General features: G+C 49.5%; 1 protein-coding gene across 1 annotated transcript in view; it reads right to left on the bottom strand.

The window, feature by feature from the left end:
• KCNN3 (potassium calcium-activated channel subfamily N member 3) overlaps positions 1–22,561 on the bottom strand; it is a 65,191-nt gene extending 42,630 nt beyond the window's left edge. Inside the window, exons 1-2 of the mRNA XM_063146260.1 lie at positions 21,776–22,561; positions 8,467–8,562 (exon numbers count right to left, since the gene is read on the bottom strand). Coding sequence (XP_063002330.1) covers positions 8,467–8,562; positions 21,776–22,561 — 882 coding nt within the window. The remainder of the gene's footprint in view (positions 1–8,466; positions 8,563–21,775) is intronic.

Genomic DNA, 22,561 nt, shown 5'->3' on the forward strand with positions numbered 1-22,561 from the left:
AGAAGACGCCTTAAACCATAGTTTTAACCACAGTGGTTAAGCCAGAAAGCCGGGCTGCGTTCAAAAGACACCTTAAACCACGGCTTTAACCATGGTGAATAAAGCAAAAAGCCTTATTCACCATGGTTAAAGCCGTAGTTTAAGGTGTCTTCTGAACATGGCCTGGCTTTCTGGCTTAACCACCACGGTTAAAGATATGGTTTAAGGTGTCTTCTGTCTCTCTTTCCCTTCTCCAAATGGCAAGCAGATATCCTGTATCAGCCCAGCTGGCTGGCAAGAATTCCTACAGCTAAGCCCCCTTTTCTCCAGAATAAAGCCGGCAGCGGTCCCTCTACCTTATTAATGAGCGTAACACATGGAAAAAGTTTCTACGGAAAAAAGAAGTTCCACACTGGATTTTTTTCTGTGGGAAATGTTCCACTCTGCATCACAGGGGACCATTTCACTCGATGGGACCGCCAGGTACTAAAATGTTAACACTGCCCTGTTCGTACCTGCCTTGTCTCAGCGAAAGAAACTCAGAAGGACAGAGGTGCTTTGAAGAGGTTTGTAGAAGAATTGCATACAAGGTCAAAACAACGTACAATAATGTGTTATAGCGGGAAAGAACCGCTTGCAAAAACGGCATGCTTCAGACAAAGTTGTGCGCAAAAATTGGTATTTTGGCGGTGGGGGATTCATACCAACGCACAGGCGGATTTTCTGCGCGAACTTCACACAAAAAAAGGATCTCAAAAAGATGTGGAAACAGGACAACGGGAATGCAGGAGTGGGAAGACACGACATGCAGGCCACCTCATAGAGATTCACGCCAGGAGGGCTGTCGACCGAGAAGCAATTCCATCTGGTGGAGATCTCTGTTTAACAGGCAACAAAATACACCCAAAGGAGTCATTCCTTCCCGTTGCTTTTCTGGCATGCTATGGTGCTAATAAAATCCGTGGGGAGAGGAAGAGGAAACTGAGAGGTCGAGATGACCGTAGCAATGGTGGATCTGTAAGGAATTGCTGGTTGCAGAGGGAGAAAGGGAGGGAGAAGAAGGGGGAAATCACTGGTTCCCCCTCCTCTTTTTTGGGGGGGGGGGTCTTTCAGAGCTGGTAATTGACCGAGGTGGGCAGATATAAAGGAAGGCAGTTGGGATTCCTACGGCTTGAAGCACTGCACGCAAAAGAGAATCTCAGATCACACATTTTTTCATCACTACCTAACTGTGCACCGACGTCACAGTTCATTCATTCTCAGTATGTCATGACACCATTTCCAAGTGGTATCCAAGAATAAAACAAAAACAAAAACCTAAGGAAATTCTAAATACAAAATAAAATACTCAGTTATAATAACACCGCAAATTCACTGACATACTTAGTGGTTAAGAACAACTTAAAACAGGTTTGAGAGAAGGGAAGTGAGGCCTCTCCACCAGCTCAGCTGAAAGACTACTTTGGGTGTGTGTTTTTTCCTTTTCCGTCCCCAGCCCTTCTTCCTCGTGTGTCGTGTCTTTTTAGCTTGTAAGCCAGCAGGCAGGGACGCTGTTGTTTTACTGACTATACCTAAGTTGCTCTGAGAGCCTTTTGGGCTGAGGAGCGGGATAAAAATACAGGAAATAAATAAAGAATAACATCCCAGCAGCTGGTGTTGCAAGCCTTGAAATGTTGAGGTAAATGAAAAAGTCTCTCGCATGGGCCGAAACTACAACCAGGCCAGTGCCTGTCTTATATGTGGGGGAAGTTTACTCCAAACCATTGGCACCGATACAGAGATAACTCCACTCTGGATTGTTGCCAGGTGAGCTTCTGCAAGAAGTAGGACAAGCAAGAGATACTTTGAAGATGACTGCAGTGTTTGGGCAGCTCTATATGGGAGTAGGCAATCTCTCAGGTATATAGGTCCCAAGCTGTCTACGCTATGGCATCATCATCATCATCGTCATCATCATCTACATTTCTATACCGCCCCATAGTTAAAAGCTCTCTGGGCAGTTCACGAAGGATAAAAAAACATGAAAAATACAAAATGCAAATTTAAAAAAAACATTAAAAAGCCCACCTACAAACACACAATATACACAAAGACAATGTGTAAAAACAGACCCTGGATTGATTAAAACTCATCACATGCTGCTAAATCGTTGTAAACCGCCCAGAGAGCTTCGGGTGTGGGGCGGTATATAAATGTAATAAAATAAAATAAATAAATAAATAAATAAATGCCTGCAAAAAGAAAAAAGTGTTGACCTGGCACCAAAAAACTAGCAATGGTGGCGCCAGGCGGGCTTCATCTGGGAGATCATTGCAAAATGGGGGAGCCACCACTGAGAAGGCCCTCTCCCTTGCTGCTGCCTTCCGAGCCTCTATTGGAGCAGGCATCCAGGGTCAGACTTTAGATGTTGAGCGTAGCGTATGGGGATGTCAGGTGTTGCAGTCCCGAGCTGTGTAAGGCTTTATAGATTTAAACCAGCACCTTGAATCAAGCTCAGAAACATACAGGCAGCCAATGCAAGCAGGCCAGAGTTGGTCTTTATGTTCGGATACGTTCGGACTTCTATGTCGTAAGTCAATACCAAAATCTTAAACCTGGCCTGGTAGCAAACCAGTAGCTGAGGCAGATCTCTCAATGAAGTTATCATATGTTTGTAGGGATGTGAAGGCTTGTGGAAAATATTGGGGAAAGAAAGCAGAAACACCCAATTTTTCTTTTAAACATTCCTTGGGGAAAACCCAAGTTTTTTTAAAAAAATAAATATTTTGCTAGACCGGTTTGTTTTGTTTTTAAACATACTGCTCCCCCCCCACCCCAGGGATTTTTGGAAAAATGTTTCCCACACCTGCCATTGTCTTTATTAGGGTGGAGATTGACAGATATAAATGTCAGATACATTTGCGTCTGTCAGTATCCAGATACAACTTGGAAATTGACAGATAAGTTTTCCCCTGTTATACTCTGACCAAGAAAGAGGTGAAATTTAGCTGTTTTTTGACAAACTGTTTAATTGTTTTCTTCTCTCAGATATTTAATAACAAACTTGCTCTCTGTTTAAAATGATACCCTTCAGCCACGTTAGATAATGTAAATACTTGTCTTTTGTGCAGACGCTATATTGTTTATAGTATGTATTGTATTTCCATTTTTTCTTTCTCACTGACAAGTTTTAGATGGCATATTAGGACACTTTTTTTGGATGGTATTCAGGGAAACTGATCCATTAAACGTTCCCCATTTAAATCCGTTTTAATTTCAATTGCCTGCTCACAATTTTTAGTTCCATGTTTCAGGCGGGTGTCAAAACTGCCCTGTGGTGGATAGAAAAGCGGGATGCATACATACTGTCTTTTAAATTACTTACTGCAGGGATGAGGAATGTGCGAACTGTCGGATGGCCACCCTATTCCTAGACAACTAGCCACATCAACTGGAATTCCATCCAAAATGCCGCCGAAGCCCCGTGGTCCTCATTTCCGCCCCCCCCCCAGCCTGGTTTAACTTCTCTTTCTTGCTCTCCTCACCTTCAACTTGGACATACACCACCCCACCTTATGCTCCGCTTAAATTGCGATGCCTTCCGAGATGCACTCTGCATGCACTCAGAGGCAAGACCCAATGGATATGCCCAGGGGCGAAATTTGAGGGGGGAAACCCTGGTAGGACAAAGTCCTATGGGGTCGACATGCATCCCATGGGGGATTACGGGTGCAGTTGAATGGCCCCTCAAGAAATCCCAAATTAGAGTACTTGGCCTGTGTAGGAGAAGACAAGGCAACCCCCCCAAAATATATATGAAAAGAGAAGCTCTCCGTGCCGTGGAACGGCATCGGCGCCTTCGGTAACCATGGCAACCCAGCAGCAGCGACAAAAAGGTTTTGGCCTAGCTGCCGCCACCCACTCGGCCACGGAAGATCCCATCCTGCTGGGCTCTTCCCACAGAAGCGCAGGGGCCTCCGTGGTCCAAGTGTCTGATGACTAAAAAGCAGCACGCTCGCTGCAGCGGGGAGAGAAAACGCAGAGCAAATGGAACCACACACGCACACGTGCACCTTCAGCAGCATACAGGCCCCAAAAAGTGCTCTCTAAAGACACAGCCGCCACACCCAAATTTGAGGGAGGCAGTGCAGAGGGAGGGAGAGAGAGAGAGAGAGAGAGGCAGGGAGGAATCCGGTTTCCATGGCAGCCGTCTCCAGGCCCGGCAAGGCAAGGCACTCGGCTGGCAAAGCTAGGAGGCTGGGGTGGGGAGGCGGGGGCTGCCAAAATCCAACAGGTGAGCTCCCCCCCCCCACAACGCACACACACACTCACACACCTATTGCATCTCAGGGCAGGCCCTCATTCCAATCTAGCAAGACCGTTCTTATAAACGGAATAAGAAATGAAGTGAAAATCTATAAGAACGGCTTTGCTAGATTGGAACGAGGGCCTTTTTAACCTCTTGTAAGGAATCCAAGGTGCCTTACATGGTCTCTTCTGCCCTCCATTTTTAACCTCACGACAACCCTGTGAGGTAGGTTACGCAGAGAGTCAGGGACTGCCCGTATAACTTCTCCTACTGTGGGTTCTATGGGGCTTAATTAGAACAAACTTGCAAAGAATATATATCTATATCTACATCTATATCTAGATAGATAGATATCTTTAACAAAACATGTCTTTACTAAACATTCAAACACAGAAATATGCCAGTCTGTCCTTCTTTGTGCAACCACCACAACAACAAATATGGATTTCTTGCTTGCAGCTCAATCCTGCTTGGTGCACTGAATACTCCGGGAGTCCCTTTTTGTAGACTTGTTCAACTTTTAATTCCCAGGGCAATCCCCAAGGAGTAACAAGACAGTTCAGAGTATTAGCCCTTATATAAGGTGATAAGGGCTTATAATTAAACAGAATTCACATAACTTTCAGCAGAACTAGAAGCTGGATCTCCCCATGTCCAATGCTCTAACCACTACCCCACACTTTGAAGAGATCCAGGTTGCACCCTAACAACTCTACAAACCGCGCTGCACTCCTGCCGGCCTCACGCCATCCTTTAAATATGCCCCCACCCCATCTCTGTTTCTTTCTGCTATGCATAGCTGTGCCCTCGCCTGTAGTTTCCAGGGGGGAAGCCATGGCGTTGTGTCATACAAATTTGCAGCACGGTAATGACTAATAGATTTATTGCAGCATACGCTTTTGTGGACTGGTGCCCACTTTGACAGATGCACCAGTGTTCTCCTCAGCTAGCAGATATACCGACACGCTCCAGCACAGAGAGGGGGGTGGAGACCCGGAAACAGGGTGGCCCAAAGGCTACGATATTCCAAAACGATAGTCCAGGATGATCTCGGCAAAGCAAAACATATACAAGGAAAGCACCATGACTATTGCCAAGAGCGGTCAATTTCCGAGAGCTTTGGCATGCAAACTTTGCACCTGTCGCGGGAGAGAAAACCTCGGTCCCAACTGCGTCCCGAATGAACAGAATCAAACTTGCCGACACATTTGACTTTTCAGCAATTGCACGCTATCAAAGTTGTTTTACCAGAAGATGGTGGGACTGTAGCTCAGGAAGGTGGGTAGTCACCCAAAGAAAGTGTAAAGCAGTAGAGAAATGAGTACACGCCACCCGGTAGGGGGGGAGCAGGGAAAACATGCCCTAACATGAAGGAGCTCATTTGCATACAGTGTTGTGCATGCAACAGTCTCTTGCTGCAGAAGGAGGAGCTGAACTTTGACATGGTTAGTGTTGGAAGTGGTTCCTGTTTTGGGCCTGCTGAATCAGCTCTCTTTGCAGCGCACCCCAGTTCCTGTTTTGGGCCTGCTGAATCAGCTCTCTTTGCAGCGCACCCCAGTTGTTTTGGGCCTGCTGAATCAGCTCTCTTTGCAGCGCACCCCAGTTGTTTTGGGCCTGCTGAATCAGCTCTCTTTGCAGCGCACCCCAGTTCCTGTTTTGGGCCTGCTGAATCAGCTCTCTTTGCAGCGCACCCCAGTTCCTGGTTTGGGCCTGCTGAATCAGCTCTCTTTGCAGCGCACCCCAGTTCCTGGTTTGGGCCTGCTGAATCAGCTCTCTTTGCAGCGCACCCCAGTTCCTGGTTTGGGCCTACTGAATCAGCTCTCTTTGCAGCGCACCCCAGTTCCTGTTTTGGGCCTGCTGAATCAGCTCTCTTTGCAGCGCACCCCAGTTCCTGGTTTGGGCCTGCTGAATCAGCTCTCTTTGCAGCGCACCCCAGTTCCTGGTTTGGGCCTGCTGAATCAGCTCTCTTTGCAGCGCACCCCAGTTCCTGGTTTGGGCCTGCTGAATCAGCTCTCTTTGCAGCGCACCCCAGTTCCTGGTTTGGGCCTGCTGAATCAGCTCTCTTTGCAGCGCACCCCAGTTCCTGTTTTGGGCCTGCTGAATCAGCTCTCTTTGCAGCGCACCCCAGTTCCTGGTTTGGGCCTACTGAATCAGCTCTCTTTGCAGCGCACCCCAGTTCCTGGTTTGGGCCTGCTGAATCAGCTCTCTTTGCAGCGCACCCCAGTTCCTGGTTTGGGCCTACTGAATCAGCTCTCTTTGCAGCGCACCCCAGTTCCTGGTTTGGGCCTGCTGAATCAGCTCTCTTTGCAGCGCACCCCAGTTCCTGGTTTGGGCCTACTGAATCAGCTCTCTTTGCAGCGCACCCCAGTTCCTGGTTTGGGCCTGCTGAATCAGCTCTCTTTGCAGCGCACCCCAGTTCCTGGTTTGGGCCTACTGAATCAGCTCTCTTTGCAGCGCACCCCAGTTCCTGTTTTGGGCCTGCTGAATCAGCTCTCTTTGCAGCGCACCCCAGTTCCTGGTTTGGGCCTGCTGAATCAGCTCTCTTTGCAGCGCACCCCAGTTCCTGGTTTGGGCCTGCTGAATCAGCTCTCTTTGCAGCGCACCCCAGTTCCTGGTTTGGGCCTACTGAATCAGCTCTCTTTGCAGCGCACCCCAGTTCCTGGTTTGGGCCTGCTGAATCAGCTCTCTTTGCAGCGCACCCCAGTTCCTGGTTTGGGCCTACTGAATCAGCTCTCTTTGCAGCGCACCCCAGTTCCTGTTTTGGGCCTGCTGAATCAGCTCTCTTTGCAGCGCACCCCAGTTCCTGGTTTGGGCCTGCTGAATCAGCTCTCTTTGCAGCGCACCCCAGTTCCTGGTTTGGGCCTGCTGAATCAGCTCTCTTTGCAGCGCACCCCAGTTCCTGGTTTGGGCCTGCTGAATCAGCTCTCTTTGCAGCGCACCCCAGTTCCTGGTTTGGGCCTGCTGAATCAGCTCTCTTTGCAGCGCACCCCAGTTCCTGTTTGCTGCCACCTACCATCCACCTTATTGCATGCCTGGAGGATCCCTATTCATTCACTGTCTCCTGGGCTTGTGAATAAGGCTAAAGGACACAGGCTTCCATCGGCCTACCTAGACCTTGGGAGGGAAATGTGTTAATCAAAAGGTTGTTTCCCATGTTCTATTTTTGTTGCTTGTTGTCAAACTGAATAAATACCAGTACTTATACCTCAGGTGTGTGGGTGAGGTTGCTACTCAGACATCTCTAAATTGGTGTCCCAGGTTTCCTGGGTGGGGGCTTGAGCCTGAGCTAACCTTAAGGGAAAAACAAACAACCCCTAGACATAGAACCCGGCCCTGGGTACCGACCCAAGGGTTACAAAAGTATGCAGATTTATATCTACAAGCATGAACTGCAACAAAACTTTGCAGTGCAGAATGCTTCTGTTTACTGTTCCAGTCCCCCATGCCTTCCTCCAGGATATTCCATTGCCCCTCCCATCTGGTTTTCAGGTTTTCCCCACCCCATGCCCCAAATGGGATATTTTTGAGTTCCTCCCATTAGGGTGTTTTCTTTGTAATATTTTCGTACTCCTGAAAATAGTGGGGTTCCCCCTGCCCTCTACATGCCTTCTGACTCCCCCCCTTCCACATGGGTGGGGCCATTCTGGCTACATAAGCGAGCCCCTGCCAAAGGAAGTGAGACAGGTGGTTACCAGGAGAAAGACCTTCTCTGCTGTGGCACCCCAGCTGTGGAATGAGCTCCCTAAGGAGGTTCGCTTGGCACCTACATTATATGCCTTTAGACACCAGGTGAAGGCCTTTTTATTCTCCCAGCATTTTAACACTCTATAAATACATTTTAACTTGGTGTTTTAAATTTGTAATTTTGCATTGCTGCTGTTTTGATCTGGTTGAGCTTTTATATTGTATTTTATATTATGGTTTTCTACTGCTGTTTTATACTTTGAATGGTTTTAATTTTTGTGAACCGCCCAGAGAGCTCCGGCTATTGGGCGGTATAGAAGTGTAATAAATAAATAAATAAAGGACAAGATCACCCAGTGAGTTTCGTGAATGATTCGAACCCTACTTCTCCAGCTCAAATCTAACACTATACCAGACTGTTCGGCTGAAGCCTATTAAAAAAGCCAACAGCAAAGCACTGGTCATATATATAAGGGAAAATGTCCCATATCAACTCCAGAACCACAGGTACATACCTGGACTTCCCGAGTGTGGTATGCGATGATGAGTCCCAGCAAAATGACCGTAGAGAGACTAATAAGGCATTTCAGCGCCAGAGAGAACATGGAGCCCTGCAAAGCAAAGAAGGAAACTAGGTTAAAGTGAAACGGTTCAAAAACTAGAAGTCACCTTCCGCTCCAGCTGGGTTGGCCACTCTGCAAGCATCTTGGGGGTGGGAGGGGAGTCCCAGCGGCAACTGACCTTAAGGTCTCTTCCATCACTCAGCACCAGTTCCACATTAAAAATGACCGGCAAATACCCTGCCAAATTTGTTACAACGTTGGAGGAGAGAGTGACTCACTTTCCAACAGTAAGGGGCTAACTGAATTGCAGCATTAAGGCCCTGCCACGAGAGGGGAAAGCCTTTTTACCGTAGGGCAGGCATGGGAAACCCCTGTTCTGCAAGCCAGATTTGCCGCCTGACCCCACCCTCTCCTTCCTCAGACCTCGCCTCCTCAGTGGCAAACCCCCGTATTCTAGTGTTATGGGGAAAAGACGGAGGCAGGGAAGAAAATCACTCTCCATGCACAATTTGTGGGCTTGCTTCAATGAGCATTGATGGCTGATACCTACTAGATGCTGCACGCCACGCATCTGCTTGGGGGAAGGTTCGAGGAAAAGGAGTTTTGCATGTTCAGATTTGACCCACCCACCCCCAAAAAGGAGAGAAAGGAAGAAATCAGTGAGTCCTGACTTTTGTACAACCGGCAGGGGAAAAACAGCCCAGTGGAACGACAATTTTATTTATTTATTTATTACATTTTTATACCGCCCAATAGCCGAAGCTCTTTGGGCGGTTCACAAAAAGAGCAGTTGCCCAGCGGTAGAACAGCAGGCTTGCATGTCAAAGACCCAAAGCCTGGGGGAAATTCCCATCTGAAACCTGAGAAAGCCGCTGCCAGTCAGTGCGGGAAGCGAGCTAGAAATACCGGTGGTTTGACTTGGTATAAGGCAACTTCCTGGGTTCCTATTGAAACTAGCTTTTCATTCAAGCACCATGAGGACTGGAATCTTACTTTACTTTTAGAAGGAGGGCCTTAGAGTTCCATCCCCTTCCACCCAGGGGAACTTGACCTTCTACCAAGTCAGGTCAAATTGCCTATAAGGCCATTTCCTATGCGCAGATCCTATATTATTTTCTTTTTACTAAAAAGCTGCTACCAGTGTGATCAGGGCAAAGGTGGCGATACGTTGAGTATTTCCCCCTTCCTCTCCCCAACAGCAGGGGTGTTGAACCTCTTTCAGCCCACAGGAGCTGGGGGCGGGGGCTGCGTTCTGGTGGTGGGTGGAGCCAAAGGAAGGAAAATGGGCAGGGCCAAAATACCAGCTTACTTTAGCTTGAACTAAACCTTAGCAGGAGAAAGGGGCAGGTCAAGGGAAGGGGGGCTGGTAGAGACCCCTCCCTTGCTCTCTACCCCAGTGGGGCTTACAGAGTTTGGTGAGTGGGGAAAAGATTTTAATTCAGAAAAACAGTGGAGGAAGGGAAGGGCTACACAGACCTCCCACAACATCCCTTCCCATCCTTAGCTGCTTTTAAGTTAAAAAGCAAACGTCAGGGTGCCCAACTATGCCCATTTCGGCCCCCAGATAAGTGGGGCAGCCACAAAAGTGTGTGTGGGGGGGAATGATGTCAACCTTTTAACACACAGTTCATTTTATGGGTTGGTCTGGGGTGTCATAAAAGGCTGTAAAGCTCTGATCTGTCTTTTATCGAGGGCAAATGAAAGTTGCAACAAGAAGCCGTCATGGTTTTCATTCATTTCCCCTCATTTCCTAAGCTTATATCCCTGACTGAGTTTTGTTTTTTAACGGTAATTGCTTCTTGGGTTGCCCTGGGGTACACATTCTCTCTCTTACCCATTAACTTAGGCTATTATTTGGGTAATAACTATGTCCTCCCTTTCTCCAGCGAGATCGAGACGGCTGGTCTTTCTTCTTCTTTTTTCCCCCCCTTCCCCACCCAGGAAAATGAAATAAAGATTCAATTTATGGTAAAAATGAAATAAAGATTTTCATATAAAATAAAGGCAAGGCAAAGCAGAACGAGTGAGCACATCTGGCCTTTTCATCATTATTTCACTATTTGCTGTAACATTTATGAGGAAGGCACTCTGCAGACACTCAGGCGTTCCATGCCTGCATTGACTTTCGTATATTTTATTTAAAATACAGGTTCCCAACCTGACGTCTACAGACTCCCAACGGGTATGGCCAATGTTCAGAGATGATGTGGTTGTATTTGCGGACCCATTGTGTTCAAAAGGCACAGGAGCCCTGCTAAGGAAGGAAGTTGGCAACCTCTAGGAGAGGGTAGGTTTGGGAGCTTATACAAAAGGTCCCTCTGGGAGATGAAGACACTGGTCTTCTTTCTCAGCAAGATTCCTCTATAATCCTCTCTATTACCAGCCATTGATTTCCCTGTGCAAAAGAATACAGAAATTGGTCCTGTTGGGAGAAGCTCCTTCATTTACCCAAAAAGGCATTAAAATCTCATTATACTTAGTGCCATCCACAAAGAGATACCCCCCTCACCCTTACCCTCCCGAGGCAATGAGAATGAGATATTTCTCATCCGCAAAAACCCAATTAGCGGCTTGGGATGGCTCGAACTGACCCGAAATTAACGCCCTGTGGATGGCTTGAGGAAGGAGTAAATGGAAACGGTTGTGCCATTACTGCCGCCATGGCGTCCCTCCAAGTGCTAATATACAGGCTGCAATATTACATGTAACAATTCCCATCAACAGGGACAGCTGAGTTGAAGCACAGGGCTTGAGGTGCAAAGCCTCCCAAGTGGAGGAGCTTGGGCAGGCTTTTTAAAAATAATAGCTACTTACTCATTCACCTAGAAGAGATTCTGACTCGCCGTAGGCGAACAGGCAGGAAAGATGTACAAGAACAAGGGGTTTCTCATTAGGCTGCCCTTGCTGTATATATTTGAAGGTGACCAAGATGGCAAGAGTCCACAAAGAAGTTATATCCTCTTTTGTCAAATGCTACTTGGATAACATGAAACGAAATACTGGGAATCTCTCAGCCCCCCCACTTCCATCTCATCTTGCTACTTCCAGGTGCGGGAAGAAGCAACCATGGAGAAGTTAACTCTTCCTATCCAATGGTTTAAATCACACATCTTTCAGCCTGAGCTGGCATAGTTTAGCTTAATTACTGCCAGTAATTAAGTCCTCAGAGTGGGATTTCAACCTTTTCGAATGGGGAAAAACACTGCACTAAAGCCCTGAAAACCTCCAAAAGATTTGTGATTGGGGGGGGGGGGCACAAAGGGTCCTTCACCATCTGAGCAACCCCAGAGGGTTGGATTGGAACTTCAGGCAGGCTGGATTTGGCCTGGAAGGCAGAGATTCAACAACCCTAGTTTAAAGGGTTAACAAATCCTATAAATTTCCCTTTAGTGAACCCCCCCCCCAAGAAAAGAGATCTCATGGTTTATAGCAAACTGATGCCCCCCTCTCAAGACGTTGCTAGACTTCAGCTCCCATCAGCCCTAGCCAATGATCGGGGATGGTGGACGTTGTAGTCCCCAGGTCCGCCACCTGATGAATAGGGACCATCAACCGCTATATAGTCCTTCGAAAAACTATCTGGAGGTGAACAGCTTCCTAATCATTTGGTCCCACTGATGAGACCTTCACGGGCCACCTTGGACTTCCAACTGGCAAGCAGCCCAACAGTGGAACAGCTGGCCAGAGGCCGTAACGCTATCGGAAAGATACGTTCTGGGGCTCAGCCCAAGTTCTGGTTCAACCGTGGGCGATGACACGCCCTGGATCGTTCAGGCCTCCTTCCCGTATGCCGGGCATCCAAAACGGAGCAATTCCAAAGGAAGAAGGCGCCAGCCTGCCTAGCGACCTCCCGTAACCTCCAGATCCTCAGCCACAGCTGTCTGTCAAACCTCCTCAGAGTTTATACCAGGTGGCTGAGCGAGGTTGCCAGAAGAGTCCCATAGCCCTGCTCTGCCACTCGCATCCCAGGACTGCTTCCCAAAGAGTACAATCGCTCATCACATGTTAGCAGAGGCACTGGTCCAACCCAGGAAACTGCAGGACACGGAGGAAAATTCCAAGGGGTGGGTCCAAATTAATTGGGGGAAAACTGGAACTTACTTATTTATTTACCTTTTTAAATCAATCCTGCTGATCTCCTAAGGAGCTCAGGGTAACTGACATGGTGCACACAAACATATCAGTGTAACTGACATGTTGCACACAAAATATTTTAAAAGCTCTAGTTTTAAATGTGTTAAATATTTCAGCTGAGATGCTTTTGCATTTTCTATTATGTGTTTTGATCTCAGACTATAAACCACTTCAACACACGTTAAGCAATATATAAACGGATAAAAGCTTCCATTTCCTTATTTATTTATTTGTCTTTTTAAATCACTCCTGCCTGTTCTCCTAGGAGGTTAGAGTAACTTACTGGGTACATACAAACATAAACAGCTTTGGTTTTAAACAGGTTAAACATTTTCACCGAAGAGATTTGGCATTTACTGCTATGTGTTTTGATCTCTAACTGCAGACCACTTCGAGGTATGGGCAGCAGTATATAAAATGATGATGATGATGAAGATGATGATGAAACCAACAAACACTATTTATCCTCACCACAACCCTATGAGGTTGGCTGCACTGAGAGATGGGAACCGGCCCAAGGTTATTGGAATGGGTTTTACAGCCTGAAATGTTGGGGGCAACAGCTCCTCCACTTCCCCCTTCCCTATTCCCACCCCAGCTTCATCTCCTTCTATTGAAATGTGGGGAGAAAAATGTCCACAGCAAGAAAACTCTCTCTCTCTCTCTCTCTCTCTCTCTCTCTCACACACACACACACACACACACACACTAGCAAGATGCAGTTCATCAGGGGTCATAAAATTAATTTTTATCTAGGACATGGGTGGCCAACTGTATATCCCACCTTTTGTTCTCTTGCAATTTTATCATCACAACAACCCTGTGAGGTAGGTCAGGCTGAGAGTCAGCAACTGGATCGAAGTCACCCAGTGAGGTTTCATGGCCGAGCGGGGACTTGAACCTGGATCTCTCGAGTCCCAGTCCAGCGCGCTAACCACTACACTACACTGATCTAGGGTAAGAAAAAAGATTCCAATCAGCCCCTCCGGCTACAGCCCCAGCCCTGCAAAAAAACCCACAATCGCTTCCCTCCTGTTGAAAAACAGATCATGAAAGCCATCGCCAAAGAGTAAGACTTGCATTCAGCCCAGGACGTCAGAAGCCCACGATGCCCCACCTCCAAGAACGAAGCTCAGCCGGCCGGCTTTTCCACTGGGGTGCCGTTGGCACAGTGCCGCAAGGCCAAGCCCCGGCGGAGGGGAATTCTCCGCCCACCTCTGCTCACAGCTGCGCCTTCTCTCCCCCACCACCCACGCCAAGGTGCCCCCTGCCAACTGAGCTCCAATTTCCGGAACACAATAGGATTGACCGGGGAAGGACCGGGGAGGAAAAACCAGTGAGTGGAAGGCGTGGAGAGAGTGTTATATGTAGCAGTATTTATAGCTTGCCAGAGATCTCTAGAGTAGACCCACTGAGAGGTAGACAGCCTGCCCCGACCCTCGACCTTAGAGTGGGGTGGGGAGTATGCCCTCCACGTTAGCCCAGCTACTCAGAATCCAGAAGGCTTCCCGGATCCGGTGCCCTCCTAACGTTTTGGACCACAACTCCAATCACCCCTGACCATCGGCCGTGCTGGCTGAAGCTGATGGGAGTTGAAGTCCAAAAGGATGGCAGGATGCCCGGTTAGTGAAGGCGGCTGTGGAAGAGGGACGGGGAAGAGGATCGGTGCCCTCTTACACGCGCCACCTCGTCTGCAGGGAGTCTATTTGCAGGACAAATCGGTCCAATGGGCAGATCTAGTAACAGGAGCCCAAGGAAGAGAGGAGCAAGGAAGAGAAGGAAGAGTTAAGGTAAGAAGGAAGAGATAGATTTCAGTATATATTTATGTGCAAATACCGACACCCACACACATATTTATCAGGGGTGTTGAAGCTCTTTCACTCTGAGGGCCACATTCCATTCCGGAGATGCTCTTGGGGGCCACATGCCAGAGGTGGGCAGGGCCAAAGGCAAAGGGGGCGGGACCAACAAACCAAAAGTGGCAGCAGGGCCAATCGAGATACACACCTACTTGCTCTTCTAGGCCCTCTCTTTCCTCTAGCCACGCCCACTTAGCTTCTCCCCTCCTGTCTCTGGCCTCGCCATCTCTCATTTACTGTGCAAGGTGATCCGCCTCTGAGCATGAGCAGAGTGATCTTTGCTCCCTCACCCCCAAGCAACGGCAAACTGTCTCCACAGGCTTCGGGAGCGAGAGCCCAGTTCACACAGCAAGCCCTGAGCTTTAATCCTGTTTGAGAATTCAGCGCCGTCACCCACACACCCGCCACATCCAGAATCGCTCCACCACCACCACCACCAAAAAGCACGCCTTACAACGTCGTTGTACAAAAATGTGCAAGCTTCCGAGACCTCCAGAAATCTTTATCAGGTGAGATGTTATACAAAGCAGGTTGGCGAAGCGGGGGTGGGCAGGAGTGGAGGGAGAAGGCTGGCTGGCTGTTGTGGTCAAGATATCTGCACAGTCACAGTCTTCAGACGGTATGGAGAACAGTTTTCAGGCAGTCATGCCCAGGGGTCCTCTTTGTGTGATGGAGACAGAGCACTTCAATCTAAACAGGCCCAGCTGTTTAGATTTGAGGCTTGGCAAACTCAAATTAAAACCCCTTTTCTTGGGGTTTTAATTTGAGCAACTCTGCTGCTGCTGCCACCAGCACGCAGGGTGCTTTTCAGTCAGGTCACTGCCCCAAGGAGCCTACAATCTAAAAATGGACCCTGGCAAAACTACAGAGGAAGCAAAGGTAGCAATTGTGGACAGGAAAGCAACCATGCCCACCTTCCCCAACCTGGTCCAGATGTATTGGACTACAACTCCCATTATCCCCAACCACTGACCATGCTGGCTAGGGGTGATGGCAGCCATAGTCCAGCACAACTGGTGGGTGTCAGGTCAGGAAAGCCTGCAGTAAGGCAGTGGAACTACTTTCCTTTTCCCTCCCCGTCCGTTTTCCTTGGGTGTTGGCATCTTCTTAGATTGTAAGGCTGTCTCGGCTTCACTGACTGCATGTAAGCCACTCCGGGATCTCTTTTGACTAAGCAGCAGGATAAAAATACTTAAATAAACAGAATAAATAGGAGGAGGTAATGTTGGGTTAGTGGTACCTTTTTTAAAAAAGCTACGCTTCTGTTTGTGTGTGTCAAGGGAGAGCAAAGTAGTCAATACATGCTTAAAGGTACTCTCACCATCATTTCACTTTGGCCCCCCGGATATTTTGGCTTGCAGCTCCCATCAGGCAGCTCAGCCAATGGGGAGAGATGATGGGAATTGTTGGCCGAGATATCAAGTGGGTCACAACTTGCCCCCCAATGAGGACCAGCCTTCCGAGTAAACTCCCTCTGTGACTTAGATGGCAATCCCATCCACACCACCTAGGAGTAAGTCCTACTGAAGTCAATATGACTGAGTAGACTTCCATAGGATTGCCCTGACAATGCGAGTTTCACTTCCAGGCTCTTCTTCCACCGAAAAATTCACACTCCCTGGCCCAAGGACAGGCCACGAGCGAGCGATATTTATTTACCCAACAGCACAGAACAATCAGCAGAGGACAGGATAGTGTGTGTGTTTGTTTAGCAGAAGACATATAAATTTATTTATTTATTTATTTATTGCATTTCTATACCACCCAATAGCTGAAGCTCTCTGGGCGGTTCACAAAAATTAAGACCATTCAAAGTATAAAACAACAGTATAAAACCATAATATCCTTAATATATATCCTTAACGCAGCCCCCACCAACTCCAAAACCAGCTGCCACATCTCCAGAGCTCTTTTCGAGCATCCCGGAGAAAGCAACGGAACCTGGAGCGACCTTCCCTACCCTGGTGCCCTCCAGCTGTTTTTGACTACAACACCCATCATCCTTGACCACTGGCCCTGCTAGCTGTGGATGGTGGGACTCAAAAGTCCAAAAGATCTGGAGGGGCACTGGGTTGGGAGGAAAACATACCAGGGTGCCTCTGGGCATGTGCAAAAGACCCACAACAGGTAGGGGATGAAGCAGTGGACTCAAGGGCCCGAACTCCGCCGCCTCTTGGTTTTTGTGAACTCCGAATGCTTGTGCTTCTCCACAACTCCCCCCCCCCCCGCAGAGCCCAAGCCAGGCAGGGATGGGGAGAAAGAGACAGATATTTTTAGCTACCAACTGGCGAGAGAAGAAAGCAACGCTCCCCACCCCTAACCTTGAGACCTGTTATTGTGCCACCACGGGCAGCAGAGTCCCCTTCACGCCAACTGAGAAGAGGGCAGCGGGCCAGCATTTATTTATTACATTTCTATACCGCCCAATAACCGGAGCTCTCTGGGCGGTTCACAAAATCAAGCATCCCATTTTGCTTGATTTCGGGGACGAGGGGGTGCGTACGGCTTCCCCTGGCCCGCGCCCAAAGAGCAACTCAACCTCCCCACTGCGCTCCCCAGGCCTGTAAAGAGTTCCCATGTCAACGGTCCCTTCCCGGGAAAACCATCTCGCCCCCCCCACCCACCCACACACACACAATTCATTTGAACGGTAGCAGGAGGAAGGAGGGGCGGTGAAAGAGGAACAGAAACAACCAGAGCTGGAATAAGTGCTTAGCACTTATTTATAACACTGGTTTCTTGGGGATTTTATTTATTTTTTTAAAAGGAGCTCTGGATATCCTTACAACAACCCTAGAAGGCGGGCTGGGTATTATAACCGTGGTGTAGAACAGCAAACAGAATAATAATAATAATAATAATAATAATAATAATAATTAATAATAATATTTCTTACCCACCTCTCCCTTTGGATCAAGGTGGGGAACAACATTAGTAGAGGAATACTTCTTAAAAATTCTTGATTTTACATTGATCTGGATAGGCCTGCTGGAAAAGGCTAGTCTTTAAAGCTGCCTTAACAGAGAATTAATTTTACGCATCTCCTCCGGCAGGCCATTCCACAATCTGGGGGCGACAGAAGAAAAGGTCCTCTGGGAAACCGATGTCAGCCTAGTTTTAGCTGACTGAAGTAAGTTCATCCCAGAGGACCTGAGTGTGCGGGGCGGACTGTATGGGAGAAGGCGATTCCGCAGGTAACCTGGACCCAAACCATTTAGGGTTTTAAAGGTAATGACTTTGCCCAGAAACTAATTGGCATTTTAATGTTGGGGTAATATGCTCACCCCTAGATGTACCGGTGACCAACCTGGCTGCCATATTTTGAACTAGTTGAAGTTTCCGAACTGGGTACAATGGTAGCCCTATGTAGAGCGCATTGCAGAAGTCAAGCCTTGAGGGGGCTGCATTCCATTTTAGAATGCTCTCGGGGCCCAGGTTCCAGGAATGGGAGGAGCTGAAGGCAAAGGGGCGGGGCGAAAAAGCCAGAATATTTGAGCTTAAAGCTCTTACTAACCCAAACAAACCCCCCAAGCTCAGAACTCTTCACTTCTACAGCAGGCTCCAGTGGTGGATGAATCTCAGGGTTTTAGGAATAAAGTACATTTCGCAGAAGTCTGCTCTAACCACTACACCACCCAGGCTTCTATGTCACCGAGTGAGATGCCAGGCTGTTTTGAACATGGGCACTTCTTAAATTTAGACGCCAACCCAAAAGCCAGGTATAGGCAGCACCCCTGGGTGGCAGGATTTGAAGGGTGCAGATCTACTCTGGAAAGGCTTTCCTCCAAGGAAAGGAAATTAAATACATAATCCTATGCATATTTAGATAGAAAAAGTCCTGCAACTCCCAGTATTCCCCCAGCCTGTATGGGTAGCTGGGAAATGCTTGAAATTGCAGGGCATTTTTCCTGTCTAAACATGCAATAGGATTGCACTCTAAGGCAAATTCAGGGAAGAGGCCGCTATGGACAGCAATAACATATTCAATGGAGCCTCCTTGTTTAGAGGCAGCGTATCTGAATACCCAATGCCAGAAAAAAAAAGATGCTCTGCTTCTTGTGGGTTCACACTGGAGGAAACAGAATTCTGGACCAGAAGGATCTCCAGTCCAGTCCAGTTCTTTTGGCACCATTTCCCTCTTCACCCAGTGACAGAAAGTGTGGGGACATCTCCTCTTGACTCCTTCTTAGCACACAAAATGCTGATTTTAAATGGCTTTTGACATGGGCATTGATGGGTACTTAAATTCAGGGCCCAATCTTCCATTGATGATAGTTTCTAAGCTTAATGGCCATGTGGAGGGGGAGGTTGGGGGGGGGGGGAATAATAAGGGAGGGAGAGGAACTCTCCCCTCCTCAGCTGCAATCACCCTTGAGAATTGTCCACTGTATGACAATGAAGCTGAGAAAAAGAAATCTTCTATTGAAAGTAAAGAGACACACAGATCTCTGTGAAATAGACTAGGTTCCAGGGGAAACAGACCAGGTGTCAGCACCCCACATGTCCAGACTTAGCAACATCCCCAGCTGTGGAGTTTGTTTTTATGCTCTTCATGATTTAAACTTTTGTGAACCGCACAGAAAGCTTCAGCTATTGGGCGGTAATTTTTTTTAAAAAAAAATTAAAAAATTAAAATTAAATTAAAAAAATTAAATTAAAAATTAAATTAAAATTAAATTAAACCAGGAAGTAATAAGATTCCCCCAACCCCCAAATCAATGAATAAGGAGGGCAAAATCTGAGCTCTTCTGTTTTGGAGGAGGCTAAAGAGAAACCTCCACAATCAGCAGCAGTCTATTTCTGAATGCCAGATGCTGGGGACCAACTAAAGGCGAGGGCTGAACTCCTGCCTGCCTACACACCAGTCTCCGAGAGTTATCTGGCTGGCTGTTCTTAAAAGGCAGAATGCAGGGCTCTTGTTTGGCAGAAGGCGATCAATTTACTTCCATATTTACATCCCATCTCACGTTACCGTTCATTAATGGCTGCATTAAGAATGTAATAAATAAATAATACTCTTGCCTCTCTCCTCTCACCTCTGGTGTCTTGGTCACCCAACCCCAGTCTAAATTTATTGTAGGCTCCTTTGGGCAGGGAACCTCTTCTTTTACTGACATTACTCTGAAAACGGCCTTTCCCAAACCCAGCGCACTCCAGATGCTTGGGGATGCAAATCCCATCTGCCCCAGCCAGAATGGCCAATGGTTGTGAATGATGGGCGTTACAGTCCAAAGCACCCAGAGGGTTGGAGAAGGCAGCTCTAAAGCATCATACACACAGACAGTATCCCCAGCACCACTCCTTAAACCATGGTGGGGGGAACCTGATGCCGTTGGACTCCAACTCCCATCAACTACAGCCAGCATGGCTGATAGTCAAGGATGGGAGTAGATGTCTGGCATCTTCTGAAGGACTACAGCTTCCCCAGCCCTGCCTTGAATTCTGACACCAGGCACAACAGGAGGAGGGGAATAAACACCACACTCAATTAACCTGTGGAACTCCATGCTGCATGACTGTCCAGAGCAAGGGGGCACAGGGGCCTTCTTCCATAGCCCCCAATGGCTGCGGTGACAGTGCTCATGGTTAAGGCATCTCCACTAAACAACTGACCTCCCACATTTGGCCCCGCGTAGAACCAAACTGTGTAGCACGAGCATTTCTGTCACACCTGGATCCCAAGCATCGGGCCAAAAAACACCAGGACAGATCCTGGGCCCAGAATGTGGCTTTCACTCTTGCCTTCTTGTTTGCCTGTAGCTGGCCCTGCAGAAGAGGCGCATGCACGCCATGTCCCCAAAGCTAGAGTGTCCCCTTAGAGGGCTCCCTAAAGGAAGGGCTCAAAAACCTTTTTTCTAGCCCAGTGCCAGAAATTTAATCCCTGCTGGGATAAATCTGGGAACGAGGAGGAAAGATACCAGAGGTAGCCAACCGGAGAGAACCACCCCCATGTTGGTTCCAGATCCTTGAGAAAGGGGTGGAAAACCAGCAAGCTACACGGCCTAGAGAAGGGGGTACCCTTGCCTGGAGCAGGGGGCTGGGGGGGGGGGCTCCTCTCTCTCTCTCTCACACACACACACACACACCTTGAGTACCCCTCAAAACAGCCCCTATCTCAGAACATCTCCCTCCAAAATCCAGGTGCTGAGCACACACACGCGCACACACACAAATCCATAAGGGGGTGGTGGAAAAGGTTTACCTTTGGCCTAAGATTATAAACAGGGGCGATGCTTTCAAATTAAGTAGCAATTTGCACCATTCTGCCCAGCCCCACCTTTCCTAGAACGCAACCTCAAGCTTTAACTCGCAGCCTCTCTCTCTCTTTCTGCCTGCACACCCCCACCCCAAATCTACCTCCTGCGGAGAGAACAGTAGGGTGGAGGCCAGTAGCAAGGAGGGCACCATCAAGGGGGGGGGGCTGTGGGGGGTGTACTGTGAACAGAAGCCTCCACCCCCCACCCCCCAAACATCTTCTGACAGAGGCAACTGATGGAAAATCGAGTCACTGTGGGCTGGGAGAAAAAAGCTGGATGGAAAATCGAGTCACTGTAGGAAAGCCATGTGACTCCGCCCTTGTCTCTCTCCCACCCCCCACTCCATCTTTCCAAGTCCGCTCTCTTTTTCCCCCACCACCTGTAGCCCACTCTTCCTGGCGATGGAGAGAAGCGGGGAATCGCCGAGGCTCCTTTTTCTAGGGGTGGGGGAATTCGGCTGCAGCAAGCCAGCCACGAAGGTGTCGCTCCGTTTCTCCAAACCGCACCCCCCCCACACACAAATACAAACACACACACACACACACACACGGCGCGCGCATTCCTTCCCTCCGTCGCCACCCTCAAGGACCAACCGCGACTGTGAATGGAGAGCAACCGAGGCAAACTTCCATTGGCGCCCACGTTACCATGGGGAACATCCATGCGCGCAACTTTGGTACTACTGGGGAGGAAAGGAAGGCGCGCTCTGCCCCCCCCCGTTATAATTTAAGAGCTCCAAAGGGTCCCAAGTGTCTCCCCATCTTTTTAAATAGCTCCCTTCTTCTCCCCCCGCTCCAGATCTCCATAAATCTCACCTGGTGATTCCCAGTGCCGTTTCGGAGAGGCTTGCTGCGCCCCTTTTGGAGAGGCCGTGGCGCGCCCTTTGGAGAGGCCGTGGCGCGCCCTTTGGAGAGGGCGATCGGGGCCCCGTCCTGCCCGCGGGTGGGTGGGTGTCCCCGCTGCCCTCCGCCCCCACGCCCCCTTCCAGAGGCGCCCGGGCGCCGCGCCTACCTTGGAGTACAAGCCCCACGACAGCTCCGTCTCGATGACCATCACCACGATGCCAAACATGCCGAAGATGAGCGCGTAGTCGCTGAGCCGCTTGCGCTTCTCGAAGAGGGCGCGCCGGTGGCCCAGGCGGTAGCCGATGTTCTGGTTCTTGCGCTTGGGCGCTTTGGCGAAGGGCGGCCCCCCGGCGCCCGGGTGCTTGGGGGCGCCTCCCGGCGGGCCGGCGCCGACCGTGTTGGGGTGCGGCCGGAGCAGCCCCTGGGGCGAGTGGTTGTCCTCGCGGGAAATGACGATCTCCGGCGGGTGGCCGCTGGCGCCCAGCAGCTGGAGAGGTTGCGCTTCGGGCTCGGCGTCGAGCAGGTTGCGCCGGGAGGCGCTGAGGCGGCTCAGCGGCTTCATGACCCCGCCGCTGTACTTGCAGGAGCTCATGGCGATCTCGGTGAAGGGGTTGCTGTCCCGCCGGTGCGCCAACGGGCTGGCCTGCCGGTGCTTGTTGCCGCCGCCGCCGCCGCCGGCGCCGCCGCTGGAGCTGGGCGAGTGGCCCGGGGCCGCCCAGTGTTCCCCGCTCACATTGGGCTGGCTGCCTTGGCGAGAGGAAGGGCGGAGGGCGGCCACCAGGGGAGGAGCCCGCAGGGGCCCCGGCGGCGGCGGCGGCGGCGGCGCCGGAGCCAAGCCAGGGGGCGCGGCGGGCGGGCGCGGCTCGTCCCCCGAAGGCGGGCCCGGGCAGCGCGGCTCTTCGGCGTCCAGGTCGCCCACGCCGGAGTCGTGGAAGGGCCCCGACGGCTCCAT

Source organism: Elgaria multicarinata, chromosome 21 (genome assembly GCF_023053635.1).
Source record: "Elgaria multicarinata webbii isolate HBS135686 ecotype San Diego chromosome 21, rElgMul1.1.pri, whole genome shotgun sequence".
Lineage (NCBI taxonomy): Eukaryota > Metazoa > Chordata > Lepidosauria > Squamata > Anguidae > Elgaria > Elgaria multicarinata.